Below are 14,076 nucleotides of genomic sequence, written 5' to 3' on the forward strand. Positions count from 1 at the left end.
CCCGCGCCCTCAGCAGTGAAAGCACAGAGTCCTAACTACTGGACTGCCACGGAATTCCCTATCATTGTTACTGTTTTCAATATTAGAATCGCTAATCTTGTAATTAAATTTTTAATGTTCCAGTTAGATGACCAAGTAGCATATCTGTATTAAGGCTTATTAAAATAAACATGATATTAAGTTGTGCTTAATTATTTTTAAAGTAGTTATAAATATTAAGCTCCAACTCTGGAGCTTATTAAGCTCTAACTAGTACCCAGCTGTTTTGAAAAAGTCAGACACCAGCATTGTTCACTCTAGGGAAATGTTATTGTACAGTAGTTTATATAAACAGCAAGTTCTAGCGTTCTGGCATATTATATTTTCAGGACCGTTGCAACCATGACATCTGACGAAAAGAAGGAACGACCTATAAGTATGATAAATGAAGCTTCTAACTATAACATGAGTTCAGACTATGCGGTGCATCCAGTGAGCCCTGTAGGCAGAGTAAGTTATTTTGCTTACTGTTAATTATTGATAACTGGTATAATTGGTAATATCTATTACTCTTAATGGACTTAGAGTTTTAGAATAATCATTTCATTTTTATTATTATGTGAACCTAATTACGTTCGAGGTAATTGACATAAGCAGTGGCTTAGAATATAAAGTAGTAAGCTTATATTTTAATAATTTAATGATTTTTTAAATATTGTAGAGTTCAGATTTGGAATAATTTTACACATGTAATGGATGTTTGTGTGAGAAAATGGAAGTTTATTGAATCAACTTAAGTTTTAATGGTGAAGGTTAATATAATGGCCTAGAACTCCCATTTTCTGACTATTAAGTATACCTAGAATAATATATATTCTATCATATTATACTGTTTCTTTAAAATGTAAAATCTTTTACTGCTAAAGGGAAACCCATCAAGCCACTGTGCTTGATGACTGATGTGTTTAGAACCCATGATGTGAAAAGTGCCATAGCCACATGGAAACAGTAGTGGGTGGTTTTTCTTTGTAATCAGAAACAAAAATGTTAATTGTTTAACCTCTAATCCCAGACTTGTGTGTCTATAAAAGTTTGTAGTTGTTGCTTCTTGTACTTTAAACCATAACGTTAATGTTTTAAATTTAGAATTTTAATATTAAAATGTCTTCAAACTCGTAGAAAACCTGCTGCTAAATCTGAATAAATAGTTGCCGTAACATTAATGCTCAGGTCCTAAATTAAGGATAGCAAGAAAATCAAGGGATGATAAAAGAATTTTCTTTATTTAGAACATAATTGTGTATTTTATAATAGTAAAAGAATTGTAATAGTAAATTATGGTTATTGTAAAGAAATGGGTAATAGACAATTATCTATTTTAAATGCCTGGTAAGGTTTTTTAAATGAAATATTGCAGATATTACAAGTAAATATAAATTTTCAAATAATGTAAATTATTTCTAATTCTTGTTAGCATAAAACACTAGCAGGATAACACAGCATTATAATGCTTGTAAATTTATACTAATTAAAATCTAGAAAAATGACTTACCAGTTGAGGGCCAGTAAGTCATTGTCTGGAAAGAAGGTTGGAGCCGTTCCTCACACTTTACACCCAAAATTTTCCAGATGGATCAGGTGTTAAAGCGGTAAAAACAAAACTCTAAAAGCAGTACAGAAAGCAGTGGAGGTTTTTTAAAATAAACTCAGAATGCAGATGGGCTGTCTAAAATATGACATAAATCCCAGAAGTCAAAATAGAAAATGAGAAATCCAACCACAGAAAACTATCATGCATGCATAATATCTGTAATTTATATGATAATTAAAGAAGGATACTGAAGAGTAGGAATTATGTATGCAGTTATTTGAGAAAAAAAAAGAGATATTCCATAACTATGAAAAGTTATTCAGATGGATACACACATATATACACAGTGGTATCGGTCGCCTCACAGGGTTGTGTTTGGGTTGTTTGGGTGCTGGGGTCCAGAGGTGAGAAGGAGACTGGTCCTTTTGTATCTTTTTGTAACATTTGAGATTTGTACTGTGTTTAAGCATTATATGTTCATAAGTAAATTAAAATGTATCCCCCCAAAATGGCTGATATCGGGCCTTAAAATTCTATTATGTACTGATACAAGCCTCATAAAAGGAGATTCTAATGTAATGTGCTAGATTTCCAAAGATTCTAGATAAGTTGAAAAATAAGAGATAAATTGATATTACTTACTTCATAGAGAAATTCAAATTCAGCTTCTTTGTCTTTATGTTTGTTGGTTACTGCTATCATTCCCACCAAGATAAAATGTTCGCAATAAACAACAGCAGTATTTTAAAAGATTATGTGTACTTATAAGAATATGGTAAACACCATCTGTCTGGTATTATCCACGTTCAGAGTTTGTCCGTAAAGAAGAAAACACTACATGACGTTAAGCAGATCCTTCCAGTCTTGTTTTGACTTGATGTGATATGTTTGTTTCTATTTTATCTGTTAGATTTGCTCTTGTGACATGGCACTGTTAACTTTCTTTAATTGGAGCAACACGATTAAATGCAGATATAAATCAAAAAGTGCTGTCATTTGGTTTATTCTTTAAAATGTGTTAATATTATTTTTACTCAAGGTTCCTTCTATTTAGCAGGTAATGCCACACACTGTGCCTTTTTAAAAATTGTACACGCGGATTTTAAAGGAGAGAGATTTGTGATCCTTCCGTAATATCCTAGAGGAGGAAAAATCTTTGTGCAGAATTCTTACATTTGAAACAACTAAGACACAAAAGTGGGATTGCAGTAATTCATCTGAACAGATTAAATCCTGGAAGTTTCAGAGAAATCTGAAAAGAGATTAAAATTCTGAAGATGAAAAATAAACTCAATATCTAGGCATTAATACCACATTTTCTGTTGGGCTTTTTTTTTTTTTCCTTAGACTTCACGGGCTTCAAAAAAAGTTCATAATTTTGGAAAGAGATCAAATTCAATTAAAAGGAATCCTAATGCACCTGTGGTCAGACGAGGTTGGCTTTATAAACAGGTATTTTTTTTTTTTTTCCTATTTGATGTGAAAAAAGGACAGAATCAAAAGGGACCTTTTCTGCCGAAGGCACCTAAGACAATTGTATAGAGTGGAGAAAGAACTGTAGTGGTCATCCAGATTCTTCACTTCTTATTACCATGGAGAGAGTTACGGGAACAATGGAGAAGGAAAAAGTAATGGATGTTACTTAGAGATATTGTGGGCGGGGGTGGGCAGGTATTTCTGAATTTGAAATTAAATATATGCTGCCTGAAAATGTTAGGAACAGCATGCTAAAATTATCTAGGCAGAAATATTTTTAAAATGGAAAAAAAAAACAGAGGTATTGCACATTTTTCTATCCTATAAAAATCATTGAAGAAATGTAGAATTATGTACTTCTCTGCTTTAATTTATAGAGAAATCTGATCATAAGTTGAGATTTTTCTGATTTTTTCAGATTTTTGCTTCTGTGCTCTCAAGACTGCTGTTAAGTGTCTGTACTGTTTTTTCTTTCTTTTGTTTGTTTGATCAAGCATGGGTCACTCAGATACCCTGATAAGTTGGGGTTTGTATAGTTGTGTTACCTGGGAAACCTGGTAACTAAGCTTTTTTGGAACATTGTTGTACGTTTTGGAATTAGTAGGGATGCATGTACGTTGGACTTGGTGACATCTATTTGGATTGCTCAGAGGCTTTTGTTTTCTTTTTCGCTTTCTAGTTTGCAGCTGGGTTTCAGATAAATGAACTCCAGATAACTGAGATAACTCGGCATTCAAGACCTTTATCTTTCTTTGTCCTGTCTCTCTGATTCTACATGTATACAGATGATGCAGAGCAAGTTAAATATTAGTCCATTGATAGTGTTAATTTATTCTGTCAAATATTGCTAATTGCTTTCAGATGGCCTAATAATTATATTCAGTAAAATTCATAATGACTTTGTTACGAAACATTCATTAGACCTTGTTCTGTTTGAAAGTTGGGTGGCAACTAAACTACTGTATTGGCAGAAGACCCACTTAAAATCCAGAGAGTTCCCATTCAGATTAGTTTCGCCAATTTCTTACTGAGTTGATTGGGTATGTAACTTGGATACCAACTTTTCATTTTTACTTAAAGATCATTTACTATATTTTAACCATCTGACATTTAAACTTATCCAAGCTAAAAGGTTTTTTTTAACTAGACTTTCTGAGTCCAAATTCTATTGAAATAGCTCCGTGTGATATTGAGCTTTGTAGAGGATATAGGATTCCTTATTTTAAATGATTGCTGTTCTTATTTCTTGATCCCTTGGCTAATTTAGTATTGCCAAAGAGTTACCAACCAGTTTCTCTACCATGAGTGTTTATTTTGTAATAGGTGTGTGACTTACAGAGAATATTTGTTTGTAGAGCCGCTTAAAGATCTAAACTTTTTAATTATCTGTACTAAAGAGATAATTAATTAGGAGATTGAAAATACCATGTAATTTGGGAGGGCGGGGGAGAGCTTTCCTTAGTGTAGCTGTCAATTTTAAGGACAGATCCCTTACTTCAGGAGATTTTTACCCATGTAATTTCTTCAGTTCTAAAGGCATTTTTAGATGATAGTCACAGCTAGAAGTAAATGCACATACAAACTGACCTCTTTTTTGCCTTTGTGTGTGTGTGTGTCTCAGTCTGGGTCTGGGTCTGTGTTTCGTTTTCTCTTGTGGTTTTGCTCTAGTGAATGTGGGAAGGTAATTTTCATGAAAATTGTGATTTTGTTGGAGCTTGGCATTTTTATTACCTAAATAACTTAGAAAAAGCTGCCAAGTAGGTACTCTTTTCTGCTGGATAAGCAAAACCCAAGCTGTCTGTGTAAGAAGAAAAAAAATGTTTATGAAATGTGTTTATATGCTAAGGTTCCTTTATTCGCAGTCATTTAAAATCACATCACCTTTGGAATAATTTCAAATCACATACTTTTCTTCTTGTTGAAGATTACCATATTTATTAAATCTGGTTTTCCAGAATGCACACGCTGCTGCACAGTTACATTATTCTCATGCTAGCAGACGTGTTCAATAGAGGGGATTTCAAATTGCTTGCAAATAGGAAACCAAATCACATTGCTTCAACAGAATTCCTTTTACATGACAGTGTTACTCTTCAAAGACCAGTATACTTGGGAATATCTTAATATGATACAAGTCCCTAGACAACAAACCCAAAATTTTGCTTAACGTTTTAGTTCGAGTTCTGTATAGCATATGTCAAACACACCTTGTTTTAAAAGCTTATTTTAAATAAGAAAACCAGAAATGAGTTTTAATTTTCTGAAATGAAAAAAAAAATCCTTTCATATGCTGATCTAATGCAGGACAGTACTGGCATGAAGCTATGGAAGAAACGCTGGTTCGTGCTTTCTGACCTTTGCCTCTTTTATTATAGAGGTGAGTTTACCGTAAACAATAGAATATATGTTAAGTATCAGATACTCTTTTAAAGAGAAAACATTACAAATCTTTTTGCTATTTTATTATCAACAAATAGTATCAAGAAAATCTTTTCTTTATTGACATGTAATTCTGAGTAAGGCGGAGGGACAGAAGGATATTGTGCTTCAAGCAGATTGGTCTTAGTTTTGGTCCAGTTTCTGTAATCTGATTGTGCTGAACTGATTTGTTTTGTGTGAAGAACATGTGAGTATTCACTCTATAATGTTATCCTTGAATTCAGTGCCTAATAGATGAAAAACGTTAGTTTGATGTTTGATTCTTTTTACTTGTCAGTTTTGTCAGATCTAGCCATCAGTCTGTTAGATATCCCATTCTCCCCAGCAAATGATTTTAGTGCATTAGATTAGAGACTGCCATGATGTACTAGCAAATAAGAAAAATAACATAGAATGTATTTATTATGATCCCTTCCAGCCGTTCACACACACACACACACACACACACACACACTTTTTTATAAAACAAAAAGACCTCCATGAAACATTGAGAAAGTTACAGAAGGGTTACAAACCAGGCTACTAATGTTGGTGGAGAAGAAATAAAGGTATTATTAAAGGCAGTCTTCATTTCTCTCTCTCTAATTTTTTTTTCTTTCTAAAATATTTATTTATTTATTTTGGGGCACAGCGGGTCTTAGTTGTGGCTCACAGAATTTTTCCTTGCGGCACACGGGCTCTTTATTGTGGCACGCGGCCTTCTCTCTCCTTGTGGCTCAGGGGCTCCAGAGCGCGTGCGGACTCTGTAGCACGCGGGCTCTGTAGTTGCAGCACGCGGGCTCAGTAGCCCGGCAGCACGTGGGATCTTAGTTCCCTGACCAGGGATCCAACCCGCATCCCCTGCGTTGGAAGGCGGATTCTTTACCACTGCACCACCAGGGAAGTCCATCTTTTATTTTTCTTCTTCTTCTTTTAATGTTTTCTGGTTAATAAGTTGTTGATTAATAACAATTTTAAGTCAGAGTCTAGAGAAGTCTCTGATCATGTGCCATGTGGATCTGTTAGATACCACAGAGCTGGTATGAACAGAGAAAGGGGTGCATAGGCTGTGCTCTCCCTAGAAATCTGCTTCAGCTACAATATAAAATCATGAATTTGGACAACCATTCCTTCTTCCCTAAAGTCTGGTTGGAAACAGTCACTAAAGAATTAGATTGTCAGTGCATGATTACTCATTTATATACCACAGAATACAATAGAATTTTAGAGCCTATTAGCAGTTTTAAAATTTACTTTGTGATTGTCCAGAAGAAGGTGTGACAAAATTCTGTGGCCATCTATCAAAGCAACATGTGCATATTGACCTTCAGATTTAGAAATTACTAGAATTGTATTCATCTTTTCCCCCCACTGAATACTGTGGTTGAGAAGTACTGCTGAGTCAGAATTAACCAGACCTATAAACTTTCATTTTGTCATAGAGATGTTGGTCAGGCCGCAACTGTGGTATTATCTTTAGTTAAGTGCCAGACTTACTCTACAATTTTCCTTAAAGGTTTTCCCAGTCTTGCAGAAAGTCAGGATTTGTAACTCATACATTATTCCTAAGCTTATAATTTGTACTTTTCTCCCTTTTTCAGTACGTTTTATAAACCATTTAGAACTTTAAATAAGAACAAGAAAATGTTTGTTGCTTCTCATATAAAAATTTCTTAGTGTTAATTTGCAACAAAAAGCTCACTGAGTTCCTTGTCTTTTGCTGTTATTATTGCTCATGGAAAGGTGCTTGCTACTTGTCACCTTTATTAAAATAGAAAAACTTTTAACCTAATTTTTAAAAAGTAAAGGTGAATTCAGAAGCCATGTTGAGTATGAGATTCCATATTATTATTAACCATATGCATTTTACATTCAATGTATTTATTAATTTTAGTACAGTTCCCCAGACAGGAGGAATGTAAAAAAGAAGATATAGAAAGGAAAGGTATAACATTTAACTCACTTCCATTCTTCAGATGGTTGGAAAGAAGCATATGATACTACACTCTCATTATTTTATCAATAGGAAATGTCAGATTTTAAATAAAAACTATCAGATTTTAGTGAGATGATCATAATAGCTTGCAATTTTTGGAGTTTACTATATGCCAAGCACATAACATTATGATCTTGTCCATCTTTTCCTCACAGCCACCTGATAAGGTGGCAAATCTTATTATTCCCATTCACACGAGAGGAAACTAAGGGCAGCAAGGTCCAATTGCTGGCCTGTCTCCCCAAGCAAGTCTCAAAGCCAGGATCTGCACCCAGACTCTTCTCCTAAACACCCAGATCTCGTCTTCTCTCTCTCTCTTTTTTTTTTTTTTTGGCCACGCTGCACAGCTTGTGGGATCTTAGTTCCCCGACCAGGGATCGAACCCTGGCCCACGACAGTGAAAGCGTGGAGCCCTAACCACTGGACCGCCAGGGAATTCCCAATCTCGTCTTCTCTTGTACCGTGAATACAATGGCCCCATTCATTTCTTCCATATGTCTCAAAGCATTTAATATACTAACATACAGAACGTGCTGTCAGAATTTTTTGACAGGTCAGTCTGTGTTTTACGGATATGGGAAATAATTCAGAGAGAGAATAAGAGCTTTACTGTTTTTTTGCAATAGGATAGCATCCAACACCAGATGGAAGCCCAGGTTCCCACTGTTCTTTACAATATACCAGGCATATCATGAACACTGTGATAAAGTACTGAAATTGCTCTGTTCTGTAGTCAGTCTATTGATGAAGTTTACCGTGGGACGCAGTTCACTCAACGAATGTTTACTGAGCAGGACCCTCTTCGTTCCAGGTATTTTCAAAATAGCAGTGAAAGAAGGCTTCCATGAAGCTTGTCATCTAGAGAGGTCAGGGAGACAGTAGATAAACTCAGATAAATAAACAAGACCATGGTAAGTGTTTTTAGGAAAATAAGGTCATGATATGAAAAGAAGGGCATGGGGCAAGGGCCTCTATGGACCAGGGCTCTGAGCCGATGTTTTAGGTAGCAAGATCCCAATGACAAGGAGGAGGCAGAGTGAGCAGAGCATTCCAGGCCGGGGGGGAGCAATAGCGCAAAGGCTCTGTGGTAGGAAAGTGTTTGGGTTGTTGAAGAAGCAGAAAGAAACCAGTGTACCAAGCAAGGAGGTTTAACAGTAGGGAAAGAGATGGATGGGAGATTGCACCAGTCTTGGATTCTGTTGGAGTTTAGGTTCTGCCCAAGATACCATAAGGAAACAGCTGTGTATTTGTAAGTGTAAGAGTGATATGCTTTTGATTTACATTTCAAAAAGCTCACTCAAGCTGCTGTTAGAGAATGAGTTATAAAGGGGAAGGAAGGAAACAAGAGTTAGCAGTTACTGTGTAGAAATGATGATGGCTTTAGACTAGGGTGGTAGCTAACAGGGAGCTTTTTTTTTTTTTTTTGCGGTGTGCGGACCTCTCACTGCTGTGGCCTCTTCCAGTTGTGGAGCACAAGCTCCGGACGCGCAGGCTCAGCGGCCATGGCTCACAGGCCCAGCCGCTCCGCGCCATGTGGGATCTTCCCGGCCCGGGGCATGAACCCACGTCCCCTGCGTCGGCAGGCGGACTCTCAACCACTGCACCACCAGGGAAGTCCCAGGGAGCTCTTTTGATGCACCAGACATCTTATTAGGTGGTAGGATGCAGAAATTAACAATATAAACCCCTCTCCTTATGGAACTCACAGATTAGCAGAAGGAGTCTGAGAAAAAATGTTATAGTATTCAGTTGTGTTGATGAGTGTTGACCAGGCCTGTGCAAGGAAGGGATTAGGAAAGAAGGGTGATCTTGACAAAGGACTTAGCATGTACAAAGCATGAGTGAGCATGACATATTTGTAAAATTTTACATATAGGACTTAAGGAATGAAGGTTATGTCTGAAGACGTAGCAAGAGTAAAGGCTAAAAAGTAGATCAAGGCACAAAAGGCATTTGTTTGTTATTCTAATGAATTTAAACTCCTGTCTTGAATACAAAAAATAGTATCAAGATCAAGTGTACATTTTAGAAAAATCACCGTAGCACTTGAAGCCAAGAGACCAGTTAGCAAAATATTGAAGTATTCTGGCGAGGAACGATAATGAGTAACAACATTCCGGTCTGTAAGTTACTTACCCAGCTGTGACTGTATGTATTTCTTGTCTTGTTCCCAAACGTCTTTAAAGCGAAAGAAGGAATGGGGGAATCTAAAATGTCTCTTGCATCCGCTAAAATGTTGAGATTTTTATGGTTCCTGTCCCAGGTTGTGTTCCTCAGGAAGCGAGCCTTGTGATGGAGATCAGGGTGCAAGAGGCCTACTGGGGAGTGTTCTTGGTATCGGGACCTGGGCCCGGGAACGGAGGGAAGTAGGATAGGGCAGAGGGAGAAGTTAGGCTGCCGTGCAGTCTAAGAAAGGCCTGGCCGACTCTCTGTCCCCAACTAGGAGTTCGTTCTTTCTACAAACATCACTCAGTTCCTACCCTTCGCTTGGCAGTATACGAGGCCCGCTGGGTGATAGAAACTAAGACAGTTACCTAGGTAGAGTTAAGACAGTAAAAAAATGTCAGTAAGACAGTTGCCTAGGTAGACAGTTACCTAGGTAGAGAACTATAAAGAAAGCCATGATTAGGAACATTTAAGTGATCTAGCAGGGGACTTTTCGGTTAGTCATTTGACAGATGAAGATTTTATATGCCTTCAGTTTTATGTAAGAATGGCAGTAGTTACTGAACACTTAGTATGAGCTGAGTGCATTATTGCGTTCATTATGTCTGTTAAATAATTTAACCCTCACAACAAGTTCCTTAGTGGTAAGTCTTGTTTTCCTCAGTTTTGTAGTAGATGAAACTGAGATGCCCAGCATCAGTAACTTGCCCAGGATCTCAGAGCTGCTTGGAATCTGGCCAGGAAACAGTCCATGATAATCCAATGAAGTCACCCTGTGCTTATTGATGCTGCATATTCTGAAATAACTTTAGGAAAGTTATTTCCTAAAGTTCCAATTATGCAACATAGAAGAAGGTATTATTTGATAAAAAATGATCTTTTAATAAAAATGACTTCAAGCTGTTTCTGATTATATGCTTTATATAAGCATAAAGTTGGATTTAAAATTAGAATATGACTCAATTATAGAAAATTGTCATGTTCTCTATAATTGATGTCTGCTCTCTGCCTTTTTTTTTTTTTACCTTTTAGAATAAATCTGCACTTTTGTTCATTCTTACTTGTATTAGTGAACTGTACCTGAATGAGTACAGTATAGTAAAAGCAAAATTTTGTTCCACTGTTGTGAGAAAAGCTATAGAAATAACCTCTAATGTGACTTTTTTCTTTTGGAAGTTTTACCATATAGTCTAGAAGTGAGGGGAAAATAAATAAAATCCCTCGTTAAGTTTATAATAATAAAAAAACATGGTAAGCATAATAAAAGGAATTATTTCTCATTTATGGTTTTTCTCATTGGTAAGTTCATCAGCCTAGTGCACAGCTTTATTGACTTGTCTTTTGGGTCTCTAACAATGTACTATATGTATTTCAAGTTTCATAAACATCTCTGCCCCCAGGCAGCAAGTTAATAATGTGACTCTATACTGTGCCGAGATTAATGTTTTATCTTTTTCCTGGGTATATTTTATGTGCTTGCCTTGTAGGCCTGTAATTTATTCCCATAACTTTATTGTATATTGTAGCGACTGATTAAAAACAACCCTTCAAAGATATATGCTTAAAAAGCGTATGATTTTTATAGCATAGTTTACAATAATGTATTTATGTGTATCATCATTTATTCAAAATTTTTTGAGTATCTGCTACTGTTGTTCTAAGTGTCTTCATGGAGTTACATTCCAGTGGAGAGAGAAAGATGATAAATAAAAAACTAAAACATACAGTGTATCAGCAGTAATTGGGGTGGTGGTGAGGGGAGACAGTGGTGGAGTTCCAGAAGGAGAAGAGAGGGCTTTGGGATGGGTCAGGGTGGGAAGCACTTTAAAATAGAGCAGTCAAGGAAGGCTTTATTAATGAGAAATTGAGCCAAGTCTGAAGGATGTGACAAGTGAGCCGTGCATTTGTCCTAGCTTTAAAATGGTTGCACATTTATATCCTACCAGCCATGTGGGTGGATTCCTTTTATAAATTTTCTGTGTCCTCACTTATATGCTAATGTAGTTTCAGTGAATCACATGTCAAAGGGCTTTGTAGCATGCAGTCTATATGCCAAACAAATGTATGCTGTTTTTCTGTCTAATTGACCTTTTTCTGACATGTGGGCCAATTTCTGATTTGCTTAGGATAGGGAAGCGTGTTGAAAGTAAAGCAGTATATATACTCTGCTATTTAATATTTTCTTTTAAAACCTTACAAAGAACTACCTAAACAATACATGAATTCTTCATTAATATATGAAAATCTTTTGATTTTTTGTCAAAATAAGTTTCAAGAAAATTTATTCTGTTTCATGAGAACATTTAAAATTCTAATCAGATGTTCAATTATCTCTTAGATGAGAAAGAAGAGGGTATTCTGGGAAGCATACTGTTGCCTAGTTTTCAGATAGCTATGCTTACCTCCGAGGATCACATCAATCGCAAATATGCTTTTAAGGTAAGGAAATAATCATACTTTTTTATTCTGCATTTGAATCTTGCACTGATTAAAAAGTGGATATTGACCATGGATTATTACAAAAAGATATTTTAGTAACAGTTATTTTTATATTTAAAACATAATAGTGGTCTTCGGGTCGAGGAGGGGAGTGTCCCTTTAATTAGGCAGTATGTGCTCAAATATTTAGGGGCCAAGGGTCTTTTATGTCTCTACTTTCAAATGGTTCTAGTTAAAGCAAATATGTTAAAATGCTAATAATTGATGGCTATAGCTGTAGGTATCCTGGTGATCATTGTACTATTCCTGAAAGGTTACTGTATGTTTGAATTTTTTCATAGTAAATTTGGGGGTGGTGTGTTATTTAACATAATACATGTGCATTCATGATTTTATAGGATATTTACAAAGATATTCTTGGGTCTAAGTACTTCACGAACATCAGATAGTTTTGAGAGAATATTGCAGTTGAAACATTAAATCTATTACTAAATCTAAGCAGACCTGAGCTTCCCTCCCCTAAGTAACAATACCCACCCATCTCTGCATCTCTGTGATGTGCTGGCTTGTAGAGCACCCTCAAGTAAGAGGCCACTTGAACGCTCAGTTGGTTATTTTTGTTTTCAAAGACCATACTGCATTCTTTGCTTTATGATTATGGCTGAAATAAATTTCAGAAGTCACCTATTTTTTTTTTAAATCAGTGTTAAATTAAGAACTCTGAAGGGTTTAAATTTTTCATTTTAAGGAAAAGAGGAAATACAAGGGTAACATATGCTGTTATTTAACAATGAAAATGTTTGCACCATTATAAAATTGATTCAATTTTTAATTACTGTCCACTTTTAAAGAGTACTCAGGACTGCAGCTGATTTACAACTTTTGCCAATTAATGTGTTACATTATTAGCTATGGAGAAAAGAGAGGGAAAGGCAGGAGTGGTGGGAGGGTGATGGGTGACCTCAAAGAGAATGTAATATCTGAGCAAAGACCAGTGGCTACAAGGGCAGTCGCTACCCATTTCAATAAATGTTATTAACAGTATGAACCAGAGAAATGGAATTAAGTATTTTAAGATGCTATAGCAAACTCTAATACTGATAACTGAAAGTAATAACTTTTTAAAAGTATATTGCTCAATTCTGTGATACTAACACTGTTATTTGGGCACAGGTTTAAATTTTTTTGTTTGCTCATCAACTTGTCAAATGTTTATTGAATTTGTACTAGTCATAGGACATTTTGCTGGTTCTTAAACTCTAAAAAAACATAGATTTTTTAAAATATATAAATAGAATGTTAAAATAGCAGTAAAAGTGACCATGCGTGTTAAGTATATTGTCTCTGTAATTATTCGGTTTAATCTTGATTGGATTTTATCTGTAACGAGGATAATGATTTCTATTTCAAATTCTCTTCTCTGCCATGTTGTTTTCTCTGAATTTATGAGCCACTTTTACTACTAAGTCCGTTGGCACTGATGCTGCTGCTTTCACAGTGGTAAGTAAAAGTTATAGACAATTGTTGAACAAAACTGTGGAACTTAAAGCTAAATCGGGAACTTTGCCATCATCTTGTAAATATTCCCGTTTGACGGATCACAAGCTTGGGTGTGGTGTGTTAGTGTCTTGAGTCCTGGCTACACCTGGGTCCTCTGAGCACCAGCCCAGTGTTCCTTCCGTTGATCACAGATAGGGGCAGTGGTCTTCATCCATTTCTCCAAAACCCCACTCAGCCAGTTCAGTGACTCTTGGTGGTGGTTTTAATCATTTTAACAACTGGTGGCATTTGAGCTGTTTCTTTCACATGGTTTCCGTAGATAGCGTTACATCCCTTACGTGGTCAAGTGAGATTTGTCGGTTCTGTAAGTTAATTTGCTCACTGTGCTGATTGAATTTATTTATATCCTGATTCTGAAAAAGATTCTGAAGCAGCTAATTTGCCATTGTAAGTAAAGCAGATAGATAGTCAGGATCTCTGAGTGAAGTGTGTGGCTCCAGATTTACTCCTC

General features: G+C 36.0%; 1 protein-coding gene across 8 annotated transcripts in view; it reads left to right on the forward strand.

Annotated features, from left to right (window-relative positions):
• The window catches only part of PLEKHA5 (pleckstrin homology domain containing A5), a 240,960-nt gene that overhangs the window by 149,837 nt on the left and 77,047 nt on the right, over positions 1-14,076 (forward strand). For 7 of the 8 annotated variants that reach the window (XM_060024366.1, XM_060024367.1, XM_060024368.1 and 4 more), the window contains exons 5-8: positions 369-489; positions 2,918-3,022; positions 5,351-5,423; positions 11,965-12,065. In XM_060024366.1, the coding sequence (XP_059880349.1) occupies positions 369-489; positions 2,918-3,022; positions 5,351-5,423; positions 11,965-12,065 (400 nt within the window). Of the gene's footprint in view, positions 1-368; positions 490-2,917; positions 3,023-5,350; positions 5,424-11,964; positions 12,066-14,076 lie in introns of those variants that run through there. The other variant, XR_009521159.1, reaches the window with a different exon arrangement.

This window comes from Delphinus delphis, chromosome 11 (assembly GCF_949987515.2).
Source record: "Delphinus delphis chromosome 11, mDelDel1.2, whole genome shotgun sequence".
Taxonomy (NCBI): Eukaryota; Metazoa; Chordata; class Mammalia; order Artiodactyla; family Delphinidae; genus Delphinus; species Delphinus delphis.